The sequence below is a fragment of the Glandiceps talaboti genome, chromosome 18 (assembly GCF_964340395.1).
Source record: "Glandiceps talaboti chromosome 18, keGlaTala1.1, whole genome shotgun sequence".
Classification (NCBI taxonomy): Eukaryota; Metazoa; Hemichordata; class Enteropneusta; family Spengelidae; genus Glandiceps; species Glandiceps talaboti.
The window spans coordinates 21,576,273-21,598,720 of record NC_135566.1 but is presented as its reverse complement, the minus strand read 5'-3'; the positions used below and the strand labels follow the sequence as shown (position 1 = coordinate 21,598,720).

The following is a 22,448-nucleotide window of genomic DNA, read 5'->3' as shown; positions in this document are numbered from 1 at the left end:
ACCTGTCTCACTTCTGTTCTCCTCAAAGGAGAATTCTCCTGTCTTTATAATTTCCCCATTGGTGACTGCTTGTTCAAAGTCAAAAGTGTCAGATTTGGTCCATCTATTGATATTCCCATAGTGATTCAATTAGTCTAAATGTACTGTTTCTAGTTGACTTCTCATTAAATTTACCATTTAATTCCCGGATTTGAGAACTGCTCAGAATGACGCACCAGTATTCGCGTTGACACAAAATCATGCGCATTATACGCAATGGAAATCAATTTTACGCATATTTGATCGATTGATCCGTATCCTATACGCAACGAATTTTGTTACATTTGCCATACCCCTCGACTGACGATATGGTATCGTACTGAGTAAGAGTTGATTGTTTTTATTTTGATACATAATATTATTATAGACCACTAACGAACTTGTACCCTGTCCCTGTTACAATCAGTGTAAAAAAGACGCAACACTAATGTTGCAATTTTTGTTGCCATTGTTGTGTCTAACTGGAAAATTACTAGTACATGCCAAACACAGCTGCACAGGTTCAAATGGACACTCAACATGTCAAGCTCCCACGTCAAAAAACTCTGTAAGACATGCCTAGCCATGTGATATAGTTCTCTTCAGCATGTTCGTTTTTTTTTTTACAAAACAAAAATAGTCGGAGACAATACGGCATGGCACCTTCAGTTAGCACAGGTCTTTTTTGAAAGAAGACGAAACCGCTTTGTGTCACTGTATGGGTGGTAATGAAGTCAATCAAAAGAAAATGAAATAAAACGAATCGGAATACATAGTTTTCAAGTGGGACAGGTATCCGACAAAACTTTCTGCTACGACGACTCACTAAGATTTTGAAAGGTCAAAGATTGTACATGATGACACATGCAACGTCTGAACTATTAAACTAAAGGGAAGGGATAGAGGGGGGACTTAGTGTTCAACTTCAATACTGACGTAGCCATGGAAAATCTTACTTGCGTATTTTTTATTAAGAGAAGCAATTCAGAGACATAGCGACTTTGCAAACCATAGATTTTGTAGTACATTTAGTGTACACGTAAAAACAGACCGTTCTGAGACTTTTGTCACGGCCCACTTATCCATGAACAATGGAATCGCCCACATTGACACCACGTGTTTATCTGTGTTGTCTTCAAGTGAAGCCTCTCACTCGATATCTCTGTAAGTTCGGTCGTGGTTCGATGGATATGAAAATATTAGTCCATTTTCGTTTCGATTACAATTCAGTAGTTAAGGAACTAGAATGTACCATTTTGTTCATTTTAGTGACATTTTATTTAGTATCATCTAAGTAGTGTCGGTGAACAACACGAGCCTTTCAAAGTTTCACATTTCATTTTGTTTTTGTACCGTAAACACGAGACAGTGTGTGTTTACATGCAAACAATCCAGCGATCTGAGTTCAAGTTTGCCCTGAAAAGGGCCCATGTGGAAAATATTCCGTGTACCTCCTGATCTTCGTTGAGCTAAATGACAGAGGAAAGACATGTTGACTGTTTGAAAGCTATAGAATGAATGACAAGTTTGAAACAAGTATGCGTGAATGTGATTCGCACAAAGTTTGACATTAGTAGCCTCTTTACTGAGATATTTGACTTTCCAAAATGGCGACCATGAGATCGTAGCGAAACCACGAGAGAAGTAATTAAAATCGTTTTGCCCCGTTTGTTGAAAAAATATTCAATTCATTTTTTTTTCGTCAAAACTTACAAGGGGGCGCCAAGAATTTACAAGAGGGCGCTGCGCCCCTGTTACCTTGTTCAGGGAGAACACTGTATTCTCCATCCATTCATTAGATTTTCTGTTTAACATAAAATTAAATACAATTATAATATAATTTCACTAACTTAATTACATTTTCATCATCTGCGGTCATTCATTTTTATCATTCATCTCATTTAGTGTTGTTGGTTGATCTCGATTTCCCCGCCGTGTGCTTTGACTTTGTCCCTGGTCAATAGCCTTGGCAATCACATACAAATGATACATGCAGTATAGCATGCTCTCTACGCCACGGTACTGTTCGTTTCCAGCTGGTCGTCACAGCACACGAAAATGTCACATTACGAACACATTTAAAATCGAGATACATAAAAAGAAACACATAAGGATGAGGTTTTCAGATTGCCTGGGGCGTGTCAAATTTCTCCCGGTGGAATGTGTGTTTAGTGAAAATGGCCATAATATTTGTAACTACGAGCGTGAATCACTATTCAAGTCATTGACATTTCCATGCGTGATGTCAATGAAGCGGTGCTCGCTATCGGCATATCGCCACACAACGTTGCCTGTTATTTACGTTACCCGACGACTAACAAATCAAATTTTGGGATAGATCTGAAGCCCATTTACCTAGACTTGGATTTTACTAGACAACAGATAAATATTTACCCTTGATAACCACCTCCGCCGAATGATCCGCGGGAAAAATCGTCTTGATAAGAACCATAGCTGTCCGACATCTTGGATGCAGCCCATAATAATAGGTTTGTTGGTTCGTACACCGGGTCAAAGGTCAGTCATGTGAAATGTTACATCGTTTCACGTATCACATATAAACAACTTTCCATTAGGACAGTCTTACTTTAGTATTCTGTTTCTCATGACCCGACGGACCCCATTTTATTTCTCTGATAATGATATGTCTTCTTTTTTTTTAATGTAATTGACGCCCTCTACGGCAGCATTAGAAAATATCTTAACGTCACATTCACGAGCGCCGCATCTGAGCAAAAATTATATGCATATTGCTGAAATTCTGGAAATTTAGTAAAACCCATAGTTCAAAGTTTCCTTTAATGTAATACAATCAATTGTCATTTCTATGTTATTCAGAGTGTTAAAACCTCACTTGCTGTAAGGATGGGGTCAGAATTTACCGGGGGGGGGGGGGCTAGGGAAAAATTATTTGTCATCGGAAGCCATAGAATACTTGAATACCCAAATTTTACTCTCAATACATTATTATACAACTGTACGGCTATATATTACCTACACTTTAACTTATACAAAGATATATTGGCTGACACACACACACACACACACACACACACACACACACACACACATTCGCTTGGCTCGTAATTAAATGTATGGTAGGTAAATGAAATGAACAATTTTGCAAAGTGCAAGGTAAACGACTGCTCCTGAGGTTTGACTGTTCAAAAAAAGTCTCCATGGAGAGAGCGAGAGAGAGAGAGAGAGAGAGACAGAGAGAGAGAGAGACAGAGAGACAGAGACAGACAGACAGACAGACATACAGACAGACAGACAGACAGACAGACACACACACAGACAGACAGACAGACAGACAGACAGACAGACAGACAGACAGACAGACAGACAGACAGACAGACAGACAGAGGAAGGCATACATGTAAACAAATGCATTCGCATGGCTGTCACCCAACTCATCACTGAATATGTTTAATTTACTCGGTGAACGACCACTCCTGAGGTTTTAATTTGGTTCAAATCATGAGCAAAATATCCCCACCCCTTTTGTTTCAGACCATCAGAATTTCCATGGCCCCACTTTCATGACTTTTGAATCTTCAATTTTTTAATCACTCCCCCCCCCCGCGCCGTAAATTCTGATCCCAGCCTAACTGGAGTATAATTTTTCGACCAGACAACCAACAATTCACTTAAAATTGTTAAAATACCATTATATTATAGCATTACCAATTCCAGTGAATTTTGTGACGTCATCGCTGTACATTATTACTGATAATGTACTCCGTTATTGGGCATCGCAGCCCTGGAACGAGCATAACAATACAAGCTTATGTACGTACGTGTGTCGCTAGGATTAGTATTCAGCTTCCGGGCCGAACATGGCAGACGATGTTCAGCGCTGTGTATATTATACGTTGTTTTGCGTTTCTCGGTCTACAAATTCACTGTAATTGGCAAAACTATAAAATAATAACAATAATGTACGTCCTCCCAGTCCATAATGGACTCAAGCAAACTTTGCACTCCATAATGGGCTCGGCTGTCGCCTCGCCCATTATGTCGTTCAAAGTTTGCTTTCGTCCATTATGGGCTGGGAGGGCGTACATTATTGTTTAAATATTTAGACTTTGTAGATGGTAATTAGAGCTCGATATCCGTAAGCAGTCTCTAGTGACAGGATGAAATTGACGATTACGCTGATTATTGGTACTATACGAACCCTCAAATCAATTTGATAGGATTTATTGTACCACGATACGATGCTGTTATGCGTAAAGTTACACAAATACGCTTACCCATAGCTGTACACAGCTGATTCAACTATTTAGGATGAACGATATTACTAGTAAGTCGTTGTAACTAACAAAAGAATTTCGAAAAATCATCCCGTTGCAGCTATACTATTACGAATTGAAGATCACCAACATATACTCATGCCCTTATACCTTTAACAAAATAATGGAAATTTAGTTTTTATGGTGTTGCGATGAGAAACCTAGAAATAAATACGGACCTTCTTTCGATTTTACTTGCATTCGAGAGTACATTGCAGTTTGCTGTTCACTTTTTTTACGCAGAAACGAATAAGAAGCTGCACATAGCAAGATCTGAGATTCTTGCTTTATTCAGTCTAAAAGAAATCGGTTGGTACAAAAGACAGGTACAGGCCAGGTACAGAACAGGTATAGACCAGGTGCAGAACAGGTACAGACCAGGTACAGAACAGGTACAGACCAGGTACAGGCAAGGTACAGACCAGGTACAGAACAGGTACAGGCAAGGTACAGACCAGGTACAGAACAGGTACAGACCAGGTACAGGCAAGGTACAGACCAGGTACAGAACAGGTACAGGCAAGGTACAGACCAGGTACAGAACAGGTACAGACCAGGTACAGGCAAGGTACAGAACAGGTACAGACCAGGTCAGGTAAAGAATCTTAGACTGAGTATTTTGGGGGGATTCACATTCACATTTGGATCAAAAGATCCGTCATCTGTTTTTATTTGCAATATATATTGATTTTCATGGCAAATTTCACCTTTTCTTTTGTAAATGCTAATTCAACAATGTAAATACTCAAATATTTATTGTTCCAATTCTGTTGAAAACGTCTTTGATAAACCACTCAAACAACATCTTTCTTGACAACCATTAATTACCAATTTTAATTATGACTCACAAGGAGCATGGGCATTGATGTGTCATAGAGTGTACATGTAGTAGACAAGTGGAACAAAGCCTGTTTGTTACATTGCATACAGAATAAGAGAGTATAAATGGTAGATGTACTTTCAATAATAGAAATCCACAATTACAAAGCATAGAATGTACTCATCACCTGACTAGATTTTTTGCACCAACTTTCATTGACTTTTGGTGCAGCGTATATGTTAGACTCTCTCACAGTCCTCTGAGCTTCACATAAATTAGCTAAAACTTGGGTTATTTTGTATGTACCGATATCTACTGCATAATTGTATTTGTATACTAGTATCCCAGTATCCCTGTACTGTGCGCCCTGTACAACCGACATTTGTAATAATTGCCGAAATTTGTAATAAACCGAAATTTGTAATAAAATTGCCGACATTTGTAAAAAATTGCCGATATTTGTAATAAACTGACGACATTTGTAATAAATTCTGTGAACGACAATTGTAATAAAAATTGCCGATATTTGTAATAAATTTCAGAAAATATGTGTAATAAACCTGCCGAAATTTGTAATAAAAAAAAGGTTAAGGGGGTTCCTCTCTGACTTTCAAAGAAATGGAATTACTCATTGTAAACTTAGAAAGGATTTAAAATATCGTCATTACAGGCTTCCTAGAATTAATTTGCAACAATTATGTCAGCCACTTGGATCTTTGAGTCTTTGTCAATCAATCAATCAATCAATCAATCAATCAATCAATCAATCAATCAATCAATCAATCAGTCAATCAGTCAATCAATCAATCAATCAATCAATCAATCAATCAATCAATCAGTCAGTCAATAATAAGTCTACTTATCTACCTAGCTACTTACTTACCTACTAGTACCTACATTATATACCCAGCAGTTCAAATCATAATTCACTTGATGAACACGTCGTGCTTTATTGAACGAATGTAAATTTTGATCATTGGTGGACGTGTTGTTAAATTGACTTTGTCAAAAGATAACTTGTCGGTTGGTTGGTTGGTTGGCTGGTTGGTTGGCTGGTTGGCTGGTCGGTTGGTTTGTTGACTGACTGACTGACTGACTGACTGACTGGCTGGCTGACTGACTGACGGAGGGAGGGATGGAAAGACGGGCGTATGGAGGGTAGCTAAAAAGTAATTTCAATCTGTTTTCTAACCTGATTTTATCTAGTTCTTAAATCTTACTTCCTCTAGTGTACAAGCGGCGAATGTATGAGTTGTTTGTGATTGTGAAGGCTTCTGAGTGATGAGTGAATATACGAACTAGCATCATCAATCCATCACTTGATCACCACTTCGTGGTTGTATGATCGAATGTATATATTTTAATCATTGCGGACAAAGTGTTGGTTGGTTGGTTGGTTAGCTGGTCGGTTGACTACCAACAAACTGATTTCTCTAGAAATCTTAGAAACGGCGATTTCACAACCAATTTTAGAGTGCATTTGGGGGCAAAAATTGAAAGATTCATAATGGCTTGAGAAGTAATTGGTATGAGTATTTTTTTAAAACAAATTAGTTAGTATATCAATAAGTCTACAGGGAGATATTCTTGTCCGTGAATGTGAAGAGATTAATATGCATAAAGGCGAATATTTCAAACATCATACATTACGGACACTTGGTGTTATGGATACTGTATATCACTATATCTCACCAAAGTCTAGTGACACACATACCAGTTTCCAGGTTCGATTATTGTTGGTCTGTGAACTAATTGTACTTATGTATTAAAAAGAAACATAATCGCTTGCCAATATTTGCCTGATGGTTTTATTAACACAAACCTATGACAGGCCAACCAACGATAAACTCTGATATATAAAGGAAGAATTTTGGATTTGAATCATAGAAGTAAATACATAACAATATAGTTCTGTATCAATTTTTGGTGCTAAATACCGGCGCAAAACTTCCCTGGCTTAACTTGTAGAATAAGTTCTTACACGGAATTTTGATAAAGTTTCTTAGATCCAGGTGTTTATTAAAAATGTCGTCAATTTTATTACAAATGTCGTTAGTTTATTACAAATGTCGGCAATTTTATTACAAATGTCGGCAATTTTATTACAATTGTCGTTAGTTTATTACAAATGTCAATTTTATTACAAATGTCGTTAGTTTATTACAAATGTCGGCAATTTTATTACAAATGTCGTTAGTTTATTAAAAATGTCGGCAATGTTATTACAAATGTCGGCAATTTTATTACAAATGTCGTTAATAAGTTATTACAAATGTCGACAACGTTATATTACAAATGTCGGCAATTTTATTACAATTGTCGGTAGCTTATTACAAATGTCGTCAATTGTATTACAAATGTCGTCAATTTTATTACAAATGTTGTTAGTTTATTACAAATGTCAATTTTATTACAAATGTCGTCAGTTTATTACAAATGTCGGCAATTTTATTACAAATGTCGTCAGTTTATTACAAATGTCGGCAATTTGATTACAAATGTCAAAGTTTATTACAAATGTCGGCAATTTTATTAGAATTATCGTTAGTTTATTACAAAGGTCGGCAATTTTGTTACAAGTTTTCAACAACAAACGAACGAATTACGGAGCTCGATTTCACAGCCAATAACTTCATCGAAATTAATGTCCGGGTGTCTCCAAGGAGTATATTTCACATTGTTTCTTACATATAGAAGCATTCCTCTACCTTTAGAACCTTTCTCGACATTAAGAGACATTGATTCATAACCATTTATATTATATTCTGATTGCATTATTTCACGCTTGACAGACTTAGGTTTTACTACCGTGGCCGATAACGACAAACCGGTCTTCTAATTCAAGTGTCGGTCTTCCAGTTCAAAAAACCGGTCTTCTAATTCAAGTGTCGGTCTTCTAGTTCAAGTGTCGGTCTTCTAGTTCAAAAAACCGGTCTTCTAATTCAAGTGTCGGTCTTCTAGTTCAAGTGTCGGTCTTCTAACTCAAGTGTCGGTCTTCTAGTTCAAGTGTCGGTCTTCTAACTCAAGTGTCGGTCTTCTAGTTCAAGTGTCGGTCTTCTAATTCAAGTGTCGGTCTTCTAGTTCAAGTGTCGGTCTTCTAGTTCAAGTGTCGCGTCCGTCTTCTCAGTTTTCTACTATGATATGATATGATATACTATACTATACTATACTAATAATACTATACTATACTATACTATACTATATACTATACTTTATACTATACTATATTATACTATTCTATGCTATACTATACTATACTATACTATACTATACTATACTATACTATACTATGATATGATATACTATACTATACTATACTAATAATACTATACTATACTATACTATACCATATTATACTATTCTATGCTATACTATACTATGCTATACTATACTATACTATACTATACTATACTATACTATACACTATATTATATACTATATACTATATTATACAATATATACTATATACTATACTATGCTATACACTATATACTATACTATATACTATACTACACTATAGTACAGTATAGTATAGTATAGTATAGTATAGTATAGTATAGTATAGTATAGTATAGTATAGTATAGTATAGTATAGTATAGTATAGTATACTATTCCCGTATTTGTTTGCCCAGAGTTTACTTGTGTTGTTCATCAAATAGAGATGCCAGGATTATGATGGTGGACCCAAGTTACTAGTATTTATTTATGTTTCATTATAGCCTCTTTTCGCCAGTTTCCCGGTGAAGAATTTCACTTTCTTTGAAATTCTTCTTCGTTACAACATGTTCGTATCTATCTGATCGTTTGACCCTTAATGGACCCGAGTCTGGGTGGCATGATTGCCTGTGTAAATATTGGAATGAGTTTTGATATCCAATACTTTGTGTTATTGGTGTCGTTGACATTTTTGGATTGAAAAGATATGTTACTTCCGTATTTGAGCTTTCCAACGAAATTTTGAAAGTTGGATGTATTTGGTTTATTTTTTCACTCAGATTATTTAGTTCGACTTGGGTGCCACAAAATATCATGAAAACGTCATCCCTGAAACGTGTCCAGAGTGATAATTTATTCGACGTATAGATTTCAATAATGCGACTTTCCAGTTCATGGAATGCTATGTCGACTATTTCGGGTGATGCCTAAGAGCCAATGCTACATACACATGTTTGTGTGTAGAATTCTCCATTAAATTTAAATATGTTTTTCGTGAGAATCACATAATAGTTTTAGGAGATGGTTTTGGAATGCTACAGTCGATTGTTTGTGTAACTGGCGAGTCAAGTGCTTTGACAACTTACTGCATTGCGTCAGACTGCAACATATTTGTGTACATATATACCACGTCTAAAGTGACTAGTATCAAATTTTCAGGAACTACAGTAGTTTCTGATACCATGATGTGATGATACACGTTGTGCAAGTGTAAGACATATCTCAAAAGCCGGACATCATCACATGAGATCCCATTGGTCTAGTATAGTATAGTATAGTATAGTATAGTATAGTATAGTATAGTATAGTATGGTATAGTATAGTATATAGTATAGTATAGTATAGTATAGTATAGTATAGTATAGTATAGTATAGTATAGTATAGTATAGTATAGTATAGTATAGTATAGTATAGTATGGTATGGTATGGTATGGCATGGCATGGCATGGTATGGTATAGTATAGTATATAGTATAGTATCGTATAGTATAGTATATAGTATAGTATCGTATATAGTATAGTATCGTATATAGTATAGTATCGTATAGTATATACTAGTAGTATAGTAAAGTATAGTATAGTATAGTATAGTATAGTATAGTATAGTATAGTATAGTATAGTATAGTATAGTATAGAAAACTGAGAAGACGGACGCGACACTTGAGTTAGAAGACCGACACTTGAACTAGAAGACCGACACTTGAATTAGAAGACCGACACTTGAACTAGAAGACCGACACTTGAGTTAGAAGACCGACACTTGAACTAGAAGACCGACACTTGAACTAGAAGACCGACACTTGAATTAGAAGACCGGTTTTTTGAACTAGAAGACCGACACTTGAATTAGAAGACCGGTTTGTCGTTATCGGCCACGGTATTTTACCTCTGAAATCGTGACTATAGCTGGTTGAGATTCTCTGATCTCACAACTGTTTCTTCTTTTCACCTTTGACCTTTGACCACCACCAGGCTGGAGAAACTGACCAGTCTGTCTGAATGTTTGAGCTCACCAATCAAGTTTCCGATTTGCAATTTCAGTGTGTCATCATACCATGGCATAAAAACTGTCAATGATGTTTATTGAAAATCAAACATGTATTGAAATATGTAGTTTTCTAAATATAATATGTGCGTGATAGAACAGCATCTTTTTACTCTCTGTATTACCCTGTGCGAAAACCAAACAGAAAATTGTGGCAACAAATGTAGGTGTTCAATATTGACATAAAAAAATCCGGATATCTCAAAGAAGGAAAGAAAAAAAAGTTGCCAGCATAGGCGAAGGAGAAAAAAAATTCACAGGCAAGCAGGTGGGAAAAAATAATGACTTTCCATCAATCTTCAAAGCCCCCCCCCCTCCCCCTCCCAGGATATCAAATGGTCTACCTCATATGTCTTTCTTGCTGAATGTTTTCCTCTCGACTCAGTACTATCAGACTGACATGTTGAATATTACGATATGGATATTTTTCCTTCAGCAGATGCATTAGCACTCTTGTTTAGTTTCTGTTGGTTCTGTTTCGAACTTCTTGTTTTAGTCTGAGTGACCAATTCTGCAGGAATATCTTCATTCGTATCACTTTCATCGTCGTCAATTTGAATCGACGTTTTGAAAAAAGCGAGTTTTTATGTTTCACATATCACCCGTACTGTTCAACAGAAATACTTATTCATTTTTGAACAATTTGATATTGTTTTACACTGAAGGGAAAAAGAAAATAAAAAAACAATATATAATTTTTGCATGGCGAAATCCAGATGTACATAACTTTACTTGCTGTGTGTCAAATAACCATTGAGTCTCGAAACAAGAAATTCTCAGTACTATGCTAAGACCAAGATTCAAAAAACGAAGAATGAATAAGATTTTCTTACTTATCCTAGCAAAACGGGCTTTAACTTTAAGTTCTGATGTGTGGTCATCATATAATTCAAATTGCAATGTGAATCCAAATATCATTTAAATTGGAATATGAATCCAAATATGATTTGTTCTCAACCTGACGGGTCCTTCGACCTGACCAAGTTCTGTCTTTCAATCATTCAACAACAACATGGCGTCACTACAGAAAGAAGAAACTACCCAGGCTGTAGAAACCACACCACTCGTAACATTTCAATATCGAGATGTCTGGTTTCCATCCTTTATGGATGAGCAAAAGGTGAAAAGTGATCTCGTTGGTGACTTTTCATGGCGTCAAAGTGACGTTGTTGTCATTGGATACCCAAAGTCGGGTTCAACGTGGGTCTCAAACATTCTCCAGAATATTCAAGACTTTGGTCTGGTCAGTCGGGGAAACAGTAACGAATATATTGCCTTGGATTGGTTACTGGTTAATTCAACACCAGTCTTTGGCATACGCGGAGAAATAGCAGCTCAATTGCAGTCACCTCAAATCACCTCGCTTGATTCGATCTCATTTGCCACTACACTTGTTTCCAGGGAAACAAGCGAGAGCCAGCAATGTAAAGATAATCTACGTCACTAGAAATCCGAAAGATGTCTGCGTCTCGTTGTACCATTTCAATAAAAAAATTCAACACGGAAAGATGGCACTGGAATGGAACAAAACTGTGGAAGAGTTCACGAAGGGAAGAATCCCTTTTAATAGGTCCATGGTTGCAACATGTCATTCAATGGAAGACAGTCGGTATAGAAGACAATGTCTTGCACATAACATACGAAGATATGAAAGAAGATATGAGCAACGCTATCCGAAAATTTGGAAATTTCCTACAACTAGATTTGTCTGATCAAGATATTCAGCGAATAAAGATGGCATGCTCTGTTGAAGGTATGAGAGAGTCCATCCACAAATACGTCATACACGATGGGGAATTTTTCGGGAAGGGAATTGTGGGCGATTGGAAGAACCATTTCCCGGTTGCTCAGAACGAAATGTTTGACAAGGAAATCGTTAGCAGATTAGAGGAAGCAGGTATACCTATGAAGTATGAATTGCCATAAACTACGTTTATGATAAGGTGGTGCAGTGAACTTTGAACAGATCAGCCTTAGTTTTGGTGTTAGATTTTCCACAAATTTAGTACACTGATTTGACAGTTATAGCTATGATTTGACAGTTACAGATATGATTTGACTGTTATAGATACGATTTTACTTTTAGATTAGTAGAAATACAATAGTACAGTCATATCCTTTCAGTGACAATCCGGGATTTTTAGAAACTCGAAGAACGGGTATACATAAGATAGTTAATTAGGGACTCAGGCAACTGTGTAGAAAAGAACGTCAAATAAATTTGACGTTTTGTGAACATGAACAAATAAACGTAATATCTTTAGGTTAGTACATAGGTCACATGACACACACTTTATTTGATAGCTACAGCCATTGAGGATGGTGACTATAGCCCTGTCCCCATATGAATTGATTTCCAATCGAATCAAACCGAGTCGATTCAGTCAAACCGGTTTGTAACTGAATTCGATTCGAGTCGAAAGAGGTTCAGAATTTAGATGGGTACAGGCTATATATCTTGCGATATATCCCCAAGACAAACTATGTGATCGATCAGACAGTCGTCGAAATTTTCAGAGAATGTTGGCGCTATGTAACTTAGCTTTCAATAATTACAAGGAGGGGGCCGGGGGGGGGGGGGGATCGGGCTTGGACTGTTGCATAAAATGTGACCCTCCCCGACTTCATCATGCTAAAAAGTGTCCCTCCCTCAACTTTCTTTCTCTAAAACATGACCCTCCCCATTCAAAAGATGAGTTAAATTATTTGAAAGGTCATGAGTCCTAGAATCAATGGTACTCATTGGGAGTGGGTTTAGAATAGTTTATTTTAAATTTTATGAAAGTAATTTTACTTGCCACTTTAATGTAAGGTCAGTATTTGCCTGGGAAGCAAAACTGGCCCTAAGATTTAAGTTGTTTTTGTATTCATTTACTCCTGAACAGTATAAAGTGTGAAATGTAGCCAGTGACTATAGTATGGTCGTTCATATATTCATGTCTGAATATACATTAACTTGGACCTCACCAGATAAGAGAGTTGATTTGTTGTTGGTAACTATAATGATAATACAGTCTTGTAAAATTATTGCATATGTCAATGAGTGTCAAACAGTCTATTCTACGAGTCACAATGGTATTGAGCGTGTGACAGATCGGTAGAGGACGTCGTAGTGATCGAACAATCAATGATGGGGTCATCCTGTTTTGGTTTTTATAGGTAGGTGGTAGGAGGTCAGAAACCTCGGGGTACGGGTTAAAAGTCATTTGTTTGTCCCTGTGGGATTTTCCCTCCGCCGGAGAAGATAACCCGACCCTAACTTCGACCATTTCCATATTTTGACTCGGGCAGAACAAGAAAAATAGCAGATTGAATGAGGACGTTCACTGCAGTATTGAATTTTACTGTTAGAAAAAGAGCAGTTAGAAAAGAAAGATGTGTGTTGTTAGTGGGAATGCCACATCCGATGTATTCAAATCAAATGTGCACGTGAGCAAATAGAGTTTATTGTCGACAACAATTTACTTGAAAAATTTACTTTCGTCGAAAAATACCGGTTGGAAAAATAAATCTGGTAAATCACCAAAAATTTCAACGAAAATGAAAACTTATCTGAATAAAATAATGTTAACATGAAATAGAAATGTGTATTCCTTCGAAATACTACAAATAAATGGTTAAAAATAGTCTAAAATACCAAAGAAATACAGAAAGGAACAAAAGTAATAATGTTGGCCTGTACGGCTTATCATATGATTCAATAATTTATGTTGCTATAAACAGGAAAAAGATGCAAAATTTCTCTCGTCTTTAATTATTTCTTTTGTCCTACAACATATTTTTTTAATAACGCCCTGTACGGCCAGACCGGGGAAAATCATACGGTCACTAAGATTGTAAAATAGCGACACCACAAGTTTGTATATGGGAGAAAATCATAATCATATATCAGTTGTCGCATATACATTACATGTAGAAATCTATACAGTTGTAATAATTCAACAAAATTTCTTCGATAAAACTTCAGGACCTTTATAAATAACTCAATGTTCATAGTTTCCATCTGACTTTAATTATCATTTCAAATGCATACTGATCTGATATTGATTTTGCATTCGTTTAGTATTAGATGTGATCATTGCGATCGGATACAAACTTAGTTGTTCATATCCTTGAGACCCTTGTTACAATTAGGGGAATGACTATAACTGTCATCGTTGTGCGGGTAAAGTTTGTATATCTGTTACTGGAAGAGTCAGTCCGTACTGCGGAGAACGTCGGAGATGTGTTCGAATAGAAACTCACGTGAACTGGCGATATTCTTCGAGACTTTCGGAAGTTCCAATGTAGTTACTATGCACAATGAAAGTTGTCAATGTAAATAGAACGTGGAAATGTTGGACTATTTTTGCAGTGATATCAAACTTATATGTCGTATAATATCCCCTTCTATTACCTTGACAATGATTTTCTCCAGACGAGCTTCTTTGTCAATATTAACAACATGTCTCTCTCTCTCTCTCTCTCTCTCTCTCTCTCTCTCTCTCTCTCTCTCTCTCTCTCTCTCTCTCTCTCTCTCTCTCTCTCTCTCTCTCTCTCTCTCTCCCTCCCTCCCTCCCTCCCTCCCTCCCTCCCCCCCCCCCCTCTCTCTCTCTCTCTCTCTCTCTCTCTCTCTCTCTCTCTCTCTCTCTCTCTCTAAGAATTACAGTATTAAATAGACAAAGGTTATTGTTACCGACGATTTTGTTCAGTCGTATAACAATACGGTATCTAGTAACTGGTGTGATGATGTTATGCCACGTCCTGAATAAGAAGATAACAAAAGGAAACGAAATTCTTGCCGCTTATAGTCTATTATACCAAGGCAACACAAATGAAATAGACAGACTTATGAAAGATTCCAATTGAAGCTTCACCAAAGTGTATTTTATAAGCATTGAAATGATTTGTTTTGCTTTCAATATTAATCGTGCAAATTCTTACCAGTGCATTTTAAGAAATTAATCGCTAAATACAGATTGCCGTCACATAGTTTAACCATAGAACCCGGACGCTATCAAGGTATATAGCCAGGAATTTGAGAAATTGCCCAAAATGTGACAATGACATTGAGAACGAGTTCCATTGTGTTCTTTATGCCCTTTTGTTACACAGACCTTCACTCCAAATACAATAAACCATATTATTGGAAGAAACCATCTATGTTCAAACTTGTACAGTTATTCTCTGTCTGTAATGTAAAACAAACGTAAATTCAGGACAATTCTTGAGACACGCAGGAAATTTAAAAATCATGTAAGGTGAAGAAAGAAAATGGAGAAGATAATGGTGATAGGAGAAAGATTACAAATCATAAAAAATATGGTCAGAAAACAAGATTCCAAGACACATGTACAGAACAGTGAGTATCGAAACTGGATTCACTCCTTTATAATGCAATTAACAAGTAATCAACGATACCCTTGTACCTCTTAACTATTACGAATGTTTGACTTTTCAAAACATTTTCCATTCTCAACCATTGCATTACTATAGTAAAGTCTTTCGAAATCATAGTCGCGTTAAACCAAGAGGACATTTGTGACACAAAGCAATGCCACCTTGTCCAAGATAGAGAGGGCGATATTTCAGTGTACATGTATGTGTAATCTACAGACTACCAAACATATTTGTTGGACTGAAGTGTAATGAACAACTAATCGGGCTTTCAAATAAAGTGACAGATTCAAGTCGCTATTGAGAACGATATTGTGGTGATGACTGTGAGATAACGACTACAAAATAGGAATAGAAGTGGTAAACAAGGAACTAATAACTATCTATCTCGTAACTAAGCAACTGTCTATCTTTTCTTCTTGTCTCCATTGAAGATGGTATTCACAGTGGGGTTGTTCAAGTTCAAGTTAATTTATTTATTTATATAAGGTATATATAGGTATCTATACTAAATAAATATGAGGTATAATATTTGTATAATTATGGCATAAATTCAATAGCGCCACGTTCCTAATACTATACTTTGTATTTGACATCAATAAATGGGATTTCAAATGTGCACAAATAGTAGTAACTGTATACACGCTCAGTCTATTGAAAATTTGACTGTTTCATTGTTGGTATTTGACTCACGATCAGCTCATATGCTCTTAGCCTTCATAGCTTTAATTGATATGATATGATATATGATATGATATGATATGACATGACATGACATGACATGATAGTATGTATCTCATGTTAAAGCAAACTCACACTGAAAGTTAACCACCGATTCGTATTTTTCATATATATTTCAGCTATTGTACAATCTATTATATGTCATGTATATACTATTAAAATTTACATTAACTTTAACTTTTCGAAGTTGTCAAAGGATAAGGATAACCTAAAATTACCTTTAAGTTAATAAAGTCAACAAATCTCCAGAACTTCTAGGACTCCCAGATGAGTGTATGTGTGTGGTGAGTGGGATTAGTCAACCACCAATCAAATATACTACCTTTTACTGTCATGGTGTTATTAAACGTTTCTTGAACATTTCAACCCTATGTATAGAGAGTTTGCATAAATGGCTATCAACAGCCTTGAAAGACTCATGGAGTAAAACAATTCTGTCCCTACCTACTGCTGTTGTGTTGTAGGGCTGTGAAATTGCTAGACTAAGTCTAAAATAACCTTAACAAGTTAAATAAAAACAAATTTAGAACCACTAGGAGGAGACCCTTAGGAACGCCATGAGAGGTGGACATTACACCCCTCTCAAACTCTTCCTGTATACCTTTTCATTCATTGCTATTACATCACGGTGTTGTCTTGCAAATTATTTTTTGATGTGAGACACATAGTCAAACAGTCCATTCTTTAGTGTCATGACGAAAATCATGGCATATGAATATGATCTACAGAGGGGGGGGGGGCTGTCCTCATGTGTTACGAATAGCTGATGGGGGGGGGGGCGCATCCTGTTTTTGCTTTAACAGAGGGGCAAAGACTTTTTGACAGCCCAATGGAAAAATTCGTTGACCCACCCCAGGCCAGGGAAAATAACCAGTTGCTTACTTAGGGGCTATAGGTGGAAAAATGTTCAAATGAAAATGATAGCACCACAGGTGTGTTATCTGGATCAAAAATACACACATTTTGATTTAAAGATCTTAAACTTAAATCACTTGGTCAGATTGGTCTGAAATATGATGATGATGTCCTTAGGAATATAGATGAAGAACTGTTGATGACATTATTTTTTAGTCAAAAAGTGTTAATTCTACAACTACTAGGCTGATTGAGCTGAACTTTGATTAAGATGTTTCTAGGGCTATGTAGATGAAGAATAGTATTCAGGAAATGATGATCGCATCAATGATATGGAATTAGGTCGAAACAAAGGAATTTTGGTCAAAATCTTATATCTAGAAACCTACTTGGTGAATGGGAGCTTAAATTTGGTTTGAATGTTTCTAGAAGAGTTATTGTGCAGATGTTTAAGTGAAAATAACACAACTGGCCATAGCAACCATGCCTATCCCCTTAGCAACAGGTAAATGCCAGTAAATTTAGCAAACACTTAGCCAGGGAAGTGAATAAATATTCAAAAATTGTATGCAAATATACCTAGCAACAAGACCATGCCCACAGCAACAGTGAAATAACGGTGCATTATGCAAAGACAGGGATGAATACACAAGTCACAAACTTTCATATAATGGACACATATATATGCCCACCAACAAGATCACACTCATAGCAACATCAAATGATGGTGTATATGACAAAGATAACAACAGGGAAGGATAGGCAAAAATCTGCCACAGCAAGAAACAGAAGACAGGCGACACTTTCCTCGACTGGTCATTTATTATTACCTACATCATCACAAGACAGTGACGTGGAGGTCGGCAATCGTGACATACTAGCAGTGCTCGGAGACAAACAAAATGAAATGAGAACATTTCGTACAGAAGTAACTAGGAAACTAGGAAAAACTGCAGAAGACATTACAAAACTTCAACAAGAAAATCAGCGTCTGGCAAAAGAAAACGAACTTTTGACAAAACAGGTTGAAGATCTGGATACCAAATATGATCAACTCAGAAGTGAATCTTGCCAGAGTAACGTAATTATTCAAGGTGTACCGGAAGATGAGTCTGAAAGCTGGGATGCTGTGAACGAAAAGTTCGCGGAATTTTGAAAGATAAATTAAACATGGAAGCTGCCGAAGATGAAAACGCCATTGAACGGACACATAGACTTAATTATAGAAGGGATGACGGCATTGTATGTGAAATAAATTCCTAAAATGTAAAACTCTGTCGAAAGTTATTCAATCTGCGAAAACGCTACAACGGAACTCTGATATAAGAATTGTCGAAGACTTTTGGCCAAAGGTACGTAATAGTCGCCGTAAGCTAATACCATTAGTAGTAAGAGTGTAACTATTGTGCGGGTTGCGGGCTGCTGCGGGCCACTTTGTTCAGGTTACGGGTTGCTGCGGGTCGCTGCGGGTAACTTTGTTCAGGTTGCGGGCTGCTGCGGGTCGCTGCGGGCCTGGGAATGTAACTGTTGCGGGCCACTGCGGGTTACTGTGGGGAAGTGAGTTTAACTATTGTGCAGGCTGCGGGTTGCTATTTTTACTTACTTTTCAAAACTTGTTGTTTGGCTGGCCAATGGGGGTAACTTATTGTGCAGGTCACATGCGACATGCACTGTATTATTCAATAGAACCTATGTGTTGGGCTAACTGCACACATAATTTTGTATATTATACCCCCACCCCTAAACGTGATGGCTATTTTAAAACAATGATTATAGTTAGCATAGAATTGACCTCTGAAAATATCTCAATTCCACTATTACAATGTACTTTAAATGATTACATAACATTAACTATTTACTGTAACAGAGATGATAGTGGACCAACTTATCTCTGAAACAACTCTTACTGATAACAGGAAGTGGTCCTGTTGTTTTAAAAAACACCAAGTCAAGATTATGGCTGAAATCTACCTTATACAATAAAATTAGTCTGACTAGTGACACAATGGCTCCCACACACTATCCTGACCACAGTAAGATGACAACCAGTAGTCAGGCAGTAGTTTAATACATCACTGAGGAACAGAAAGGAATAGTGGAACAGCCACAACCTTGAAAGTGAATAATGAATAATTGAATAATCAGTACATCCAGTAATTTTGTCTCTATTATTGTCACAACAGAGCTCCAAAAAAATTAATCATCATCATAGTGAGGTTGACCACCATTGACTGAATACTTATGTGCTCATACAGATTATTTATGTATATATGTATTCATTTGTCATTATTTTTTGTAAACTTATATATGTTTTGGATGATTTTATACAAATAATTGTCGTGTGAACCACCCGCAAATTGACCCGCAGTTAGGCCTGTTGACCCACAAAATAACGATACTGTAGTAGTAATGCTGAAAGCAAGAGAAGAGAATAAATGTGCCACTCTTAACTATATATGATCGTTTTATTATTGACGGGCAGCGTTTCTTTTAAGATGAAAGAACCGATTATTATCATGATTATAATTGTTTAATAATTGTTACATTGTATCATTTAGATCCATACTGTAGAACATGAGAAATACATTATAAAACTAGAGAGGGTAAATAAACTTTATCCACAACTCATACCGAGGGTGCGTGGTGGGAGTTGGGTGGAGGGAATTGTTAAACATTTTCTGAGCTTACGTTTATGGTAGTAAAAAGGATAAACATTGTGTACGGCTGACAGTCTGCGCTGCCGAGCTTGCTACACGCTGCAATGGGCAATGCCACGTCATGTGACAGCTCTCGCGTGATTTAAAAATACCTCATCAAGTGAGCCACCCCATATATACATTTTCTATTTATTTGTTATCAATGTTTGAACAATTTTCACAAATCCATAGACCTATCATTTCGCTATTTCAACCTCACGCATCCGAGTTGGGTGCTAAGTTTGAAATAATTTGTTGGAATAAAGTGGTCGGATCAAAACACACACTGGATCTGTTTATTTGTCGATAATATTTATGCACGTAAGATAATATATTATGTGTATGTATACGTGCAATGCATGTGCCACCACCACTTCAATATGTAAACACTCATGTGACTATTATAAATCAGTATGAAAGTATACTTTATAGGATTGAATGCAAATGATTAACAGTAACAACCAAACCATGTAAAAAATAATCAGTTCAAAGTCCATTACATGGAGAGAGAGAGAGAGAGAGAGAGAGAGAGAGAGAGAGAGAGAGAGAGAGAGAGAGAGAGAGAGAGAGAGAGAGAGAGAGAGAGAGAGAGAGAGAGGGGGGGGAGAGGGATATATAATACAATTCTGCAATCGATTAAAATTTCTAGAAAAGCAACCTCATCAATCGACGAGTATAGTTTGTCTTTAATATATCCAAAAGAGAGAACCGCCAACCTCAGTGTCCGCAAAATATAATTATCAAATGGGGTATGTGTGACATCTGTGACGTATGTACCATGTCCCACCATTTCGACGTTTAGACCGGCCCTTAATCTCTGATTATCAATGGAAAGGCTCTGTACAATTTCAGTTGATGAAACAAATTATATCCACGACTATATAACTGTCAAATCAGTGTACTAAATTTGTGGAAAATCTAACACCAAAACTAAGGCTGATCTGTTCAAAGTTCACTGCACCACCTTGTCATAAACGTAGTTTATGGCAATTCATACTTCATAGGTATGCCTGCTTCCTCTAATCTGCTAACAATTTCCTCGTCAAACATTTCGTTCTGAGCAACCGAGAAATGGTTCTTCCAATCACCAACAATTCCCTTCCTAACAAATTGCTTGACATCTCCGTCTACAAAGCCCCAATCGTGTATGACGTATTTGTGGATGGACTCTCTCATTCCTTCAACAGAGCATGCTATCTCAATTCGCTGAATATCTTGATCAGACAAATCAACTTGTAAGAAATTTCCAAATTTTCGGATAGCGTTGCTCATATCTTCTTTCACATCTTCGTATGTTACGTGCAAGACGTTGTCTTCTATACCGACTGTCTTCCATTGAATGACATGTTGTAACCATGGACCTAAAGGGATTCTTCCCTTCGCGAATTCTTCCACAGTTTTGTTCCATTCCAGTGCCATCTTTCCATGTCCAATTCCATTAATAAAATGGTGCATTGAGACGCAGACATCTTTCGGATTTCTAATGACACAGATTGTCTTTACATTGCTGGCTCTTGCCTGTTTCCATGGAAACAAGTGTAATGGCAAATGAGATCGAATCAAGCGAGGTGATTTGAGGTCAAGTTGCCCGGTCTGAAATTGTGCCGCTATTTCTCCACGTACTCCTGGCATTGATGTTGGGTTAACTATCAACCAATCAAATGGAAGAAATTGCTTACTGTTTCCCCGACTGACCAGACCAAAGTCTTGAATATTCTGGAGAATGTTTGAAACCCACGTCGAACCCGACTTTGGGTATCCAATGACAACAACGTCACTTTGACGCCATGAAAAGTCATCAACGAGATCACTTTTCACCTTTTGCTCATCCATTAAGGATGGAAACCAGACATCCCGATATTGAAATGTTACGAGTGGTGTGGTTTCTACAGCCTGGGTAGTTTCTTCTTTCTGTAGTGACGCCATGTTGTTGTTGAATGATTGAAAGACAGAATTTTGGACAGGCGGAAAGGAGTGCCACCCTTTTTATGGTGGGAAATAAATACGATTTAGATTCACATTGCTGTTTGACATTCATCAGACGATAACACACGATTTCAAATATAGAAGATATCATATTAGGATTTCTATTTGAAGGGGTTAGTACCATAAAGGCATAACTCCATACTTTGCGATTTTTCACTTTTGAGGTTGCAGCTGAGGCTTTTTATTGCGTGACTTTACTACGCTGGCAAAACAGCGCGCGAGTTGTCATGCTGATTTAAACTATTTTTAGGCATGCCTTAATACTAAACGTCTCTCTCTCTCTCTCTCTCTCTCTCTCTCTCTCTCTCTCTCTCTCTCTCTCTCTCTCTCTCTCTCTCTCTCTCTCTCTCTCTCTCTCTCTCTCTCTCTCTCTCTCTCTCTCTTTAATGTATTATATAC

The 22,448-nt window shown here is 36.9% G+C and overlaps 3 protein-coding genes across 3 annotated transcripts in view; 1 reads left to right on the top strand and 2 right to left on the bottom strand.

Moving 5' to 3' along the window:
• Positions 1 to 2,483, bottom strand: part of LOC144449022 (eukaryotic translation initiation factor 4H-like) — a 29,760-nt gene extending 27,277 nt beyond the window's left edge. The window contains exon 1 of the mRNA XM_078139422.1: positions 2,413 to 2,483. Within this exon, the coding sequence (XP_077995548.1) occupies positions 2,413 to 2,483 (71 nt within the window). The remainder of the gene's footprint in view (positions 1 to 2,412) is intronic.
• Positions 2,484 to 11,407: 8,924 nt separating this feature from the next.
• Positions 11,408 to 12,321, top strand: LOC144449829 (sulfotransferase 1B1-like). The gene is made up of 3 exons (XM_078140403.1): positions 11,408 to 11,654; positions 11,797 to 12,000; positions 12,098 to 12,321. Exons 1-3 carry the CDS (start codon positions 11,408 to 11,410, stop codon positions 12,319 to 12,321), a joined length of 675 nt encoding a protein of 224 aa, XP_077996529.1.
• Positions 12,322 to 21,044: 8,723 nt separating this feature from the next.
• Positions 21,045 to 21,989, bottom strand: LOC144449828 (sulfotransferase 2A1-like). The gene has a single exon (XM_078140402.1). The coding sequence runs from the start codon at positions 21,987 to 21,989 to the stop codon at positions 21,045 to 21,047; it is 945 nt and encodes a 314-aa protein (XP_077996528.1).
• Between the last annotated feature and the right edge of the window lie 459 nt (positions 21,990 to 22,448).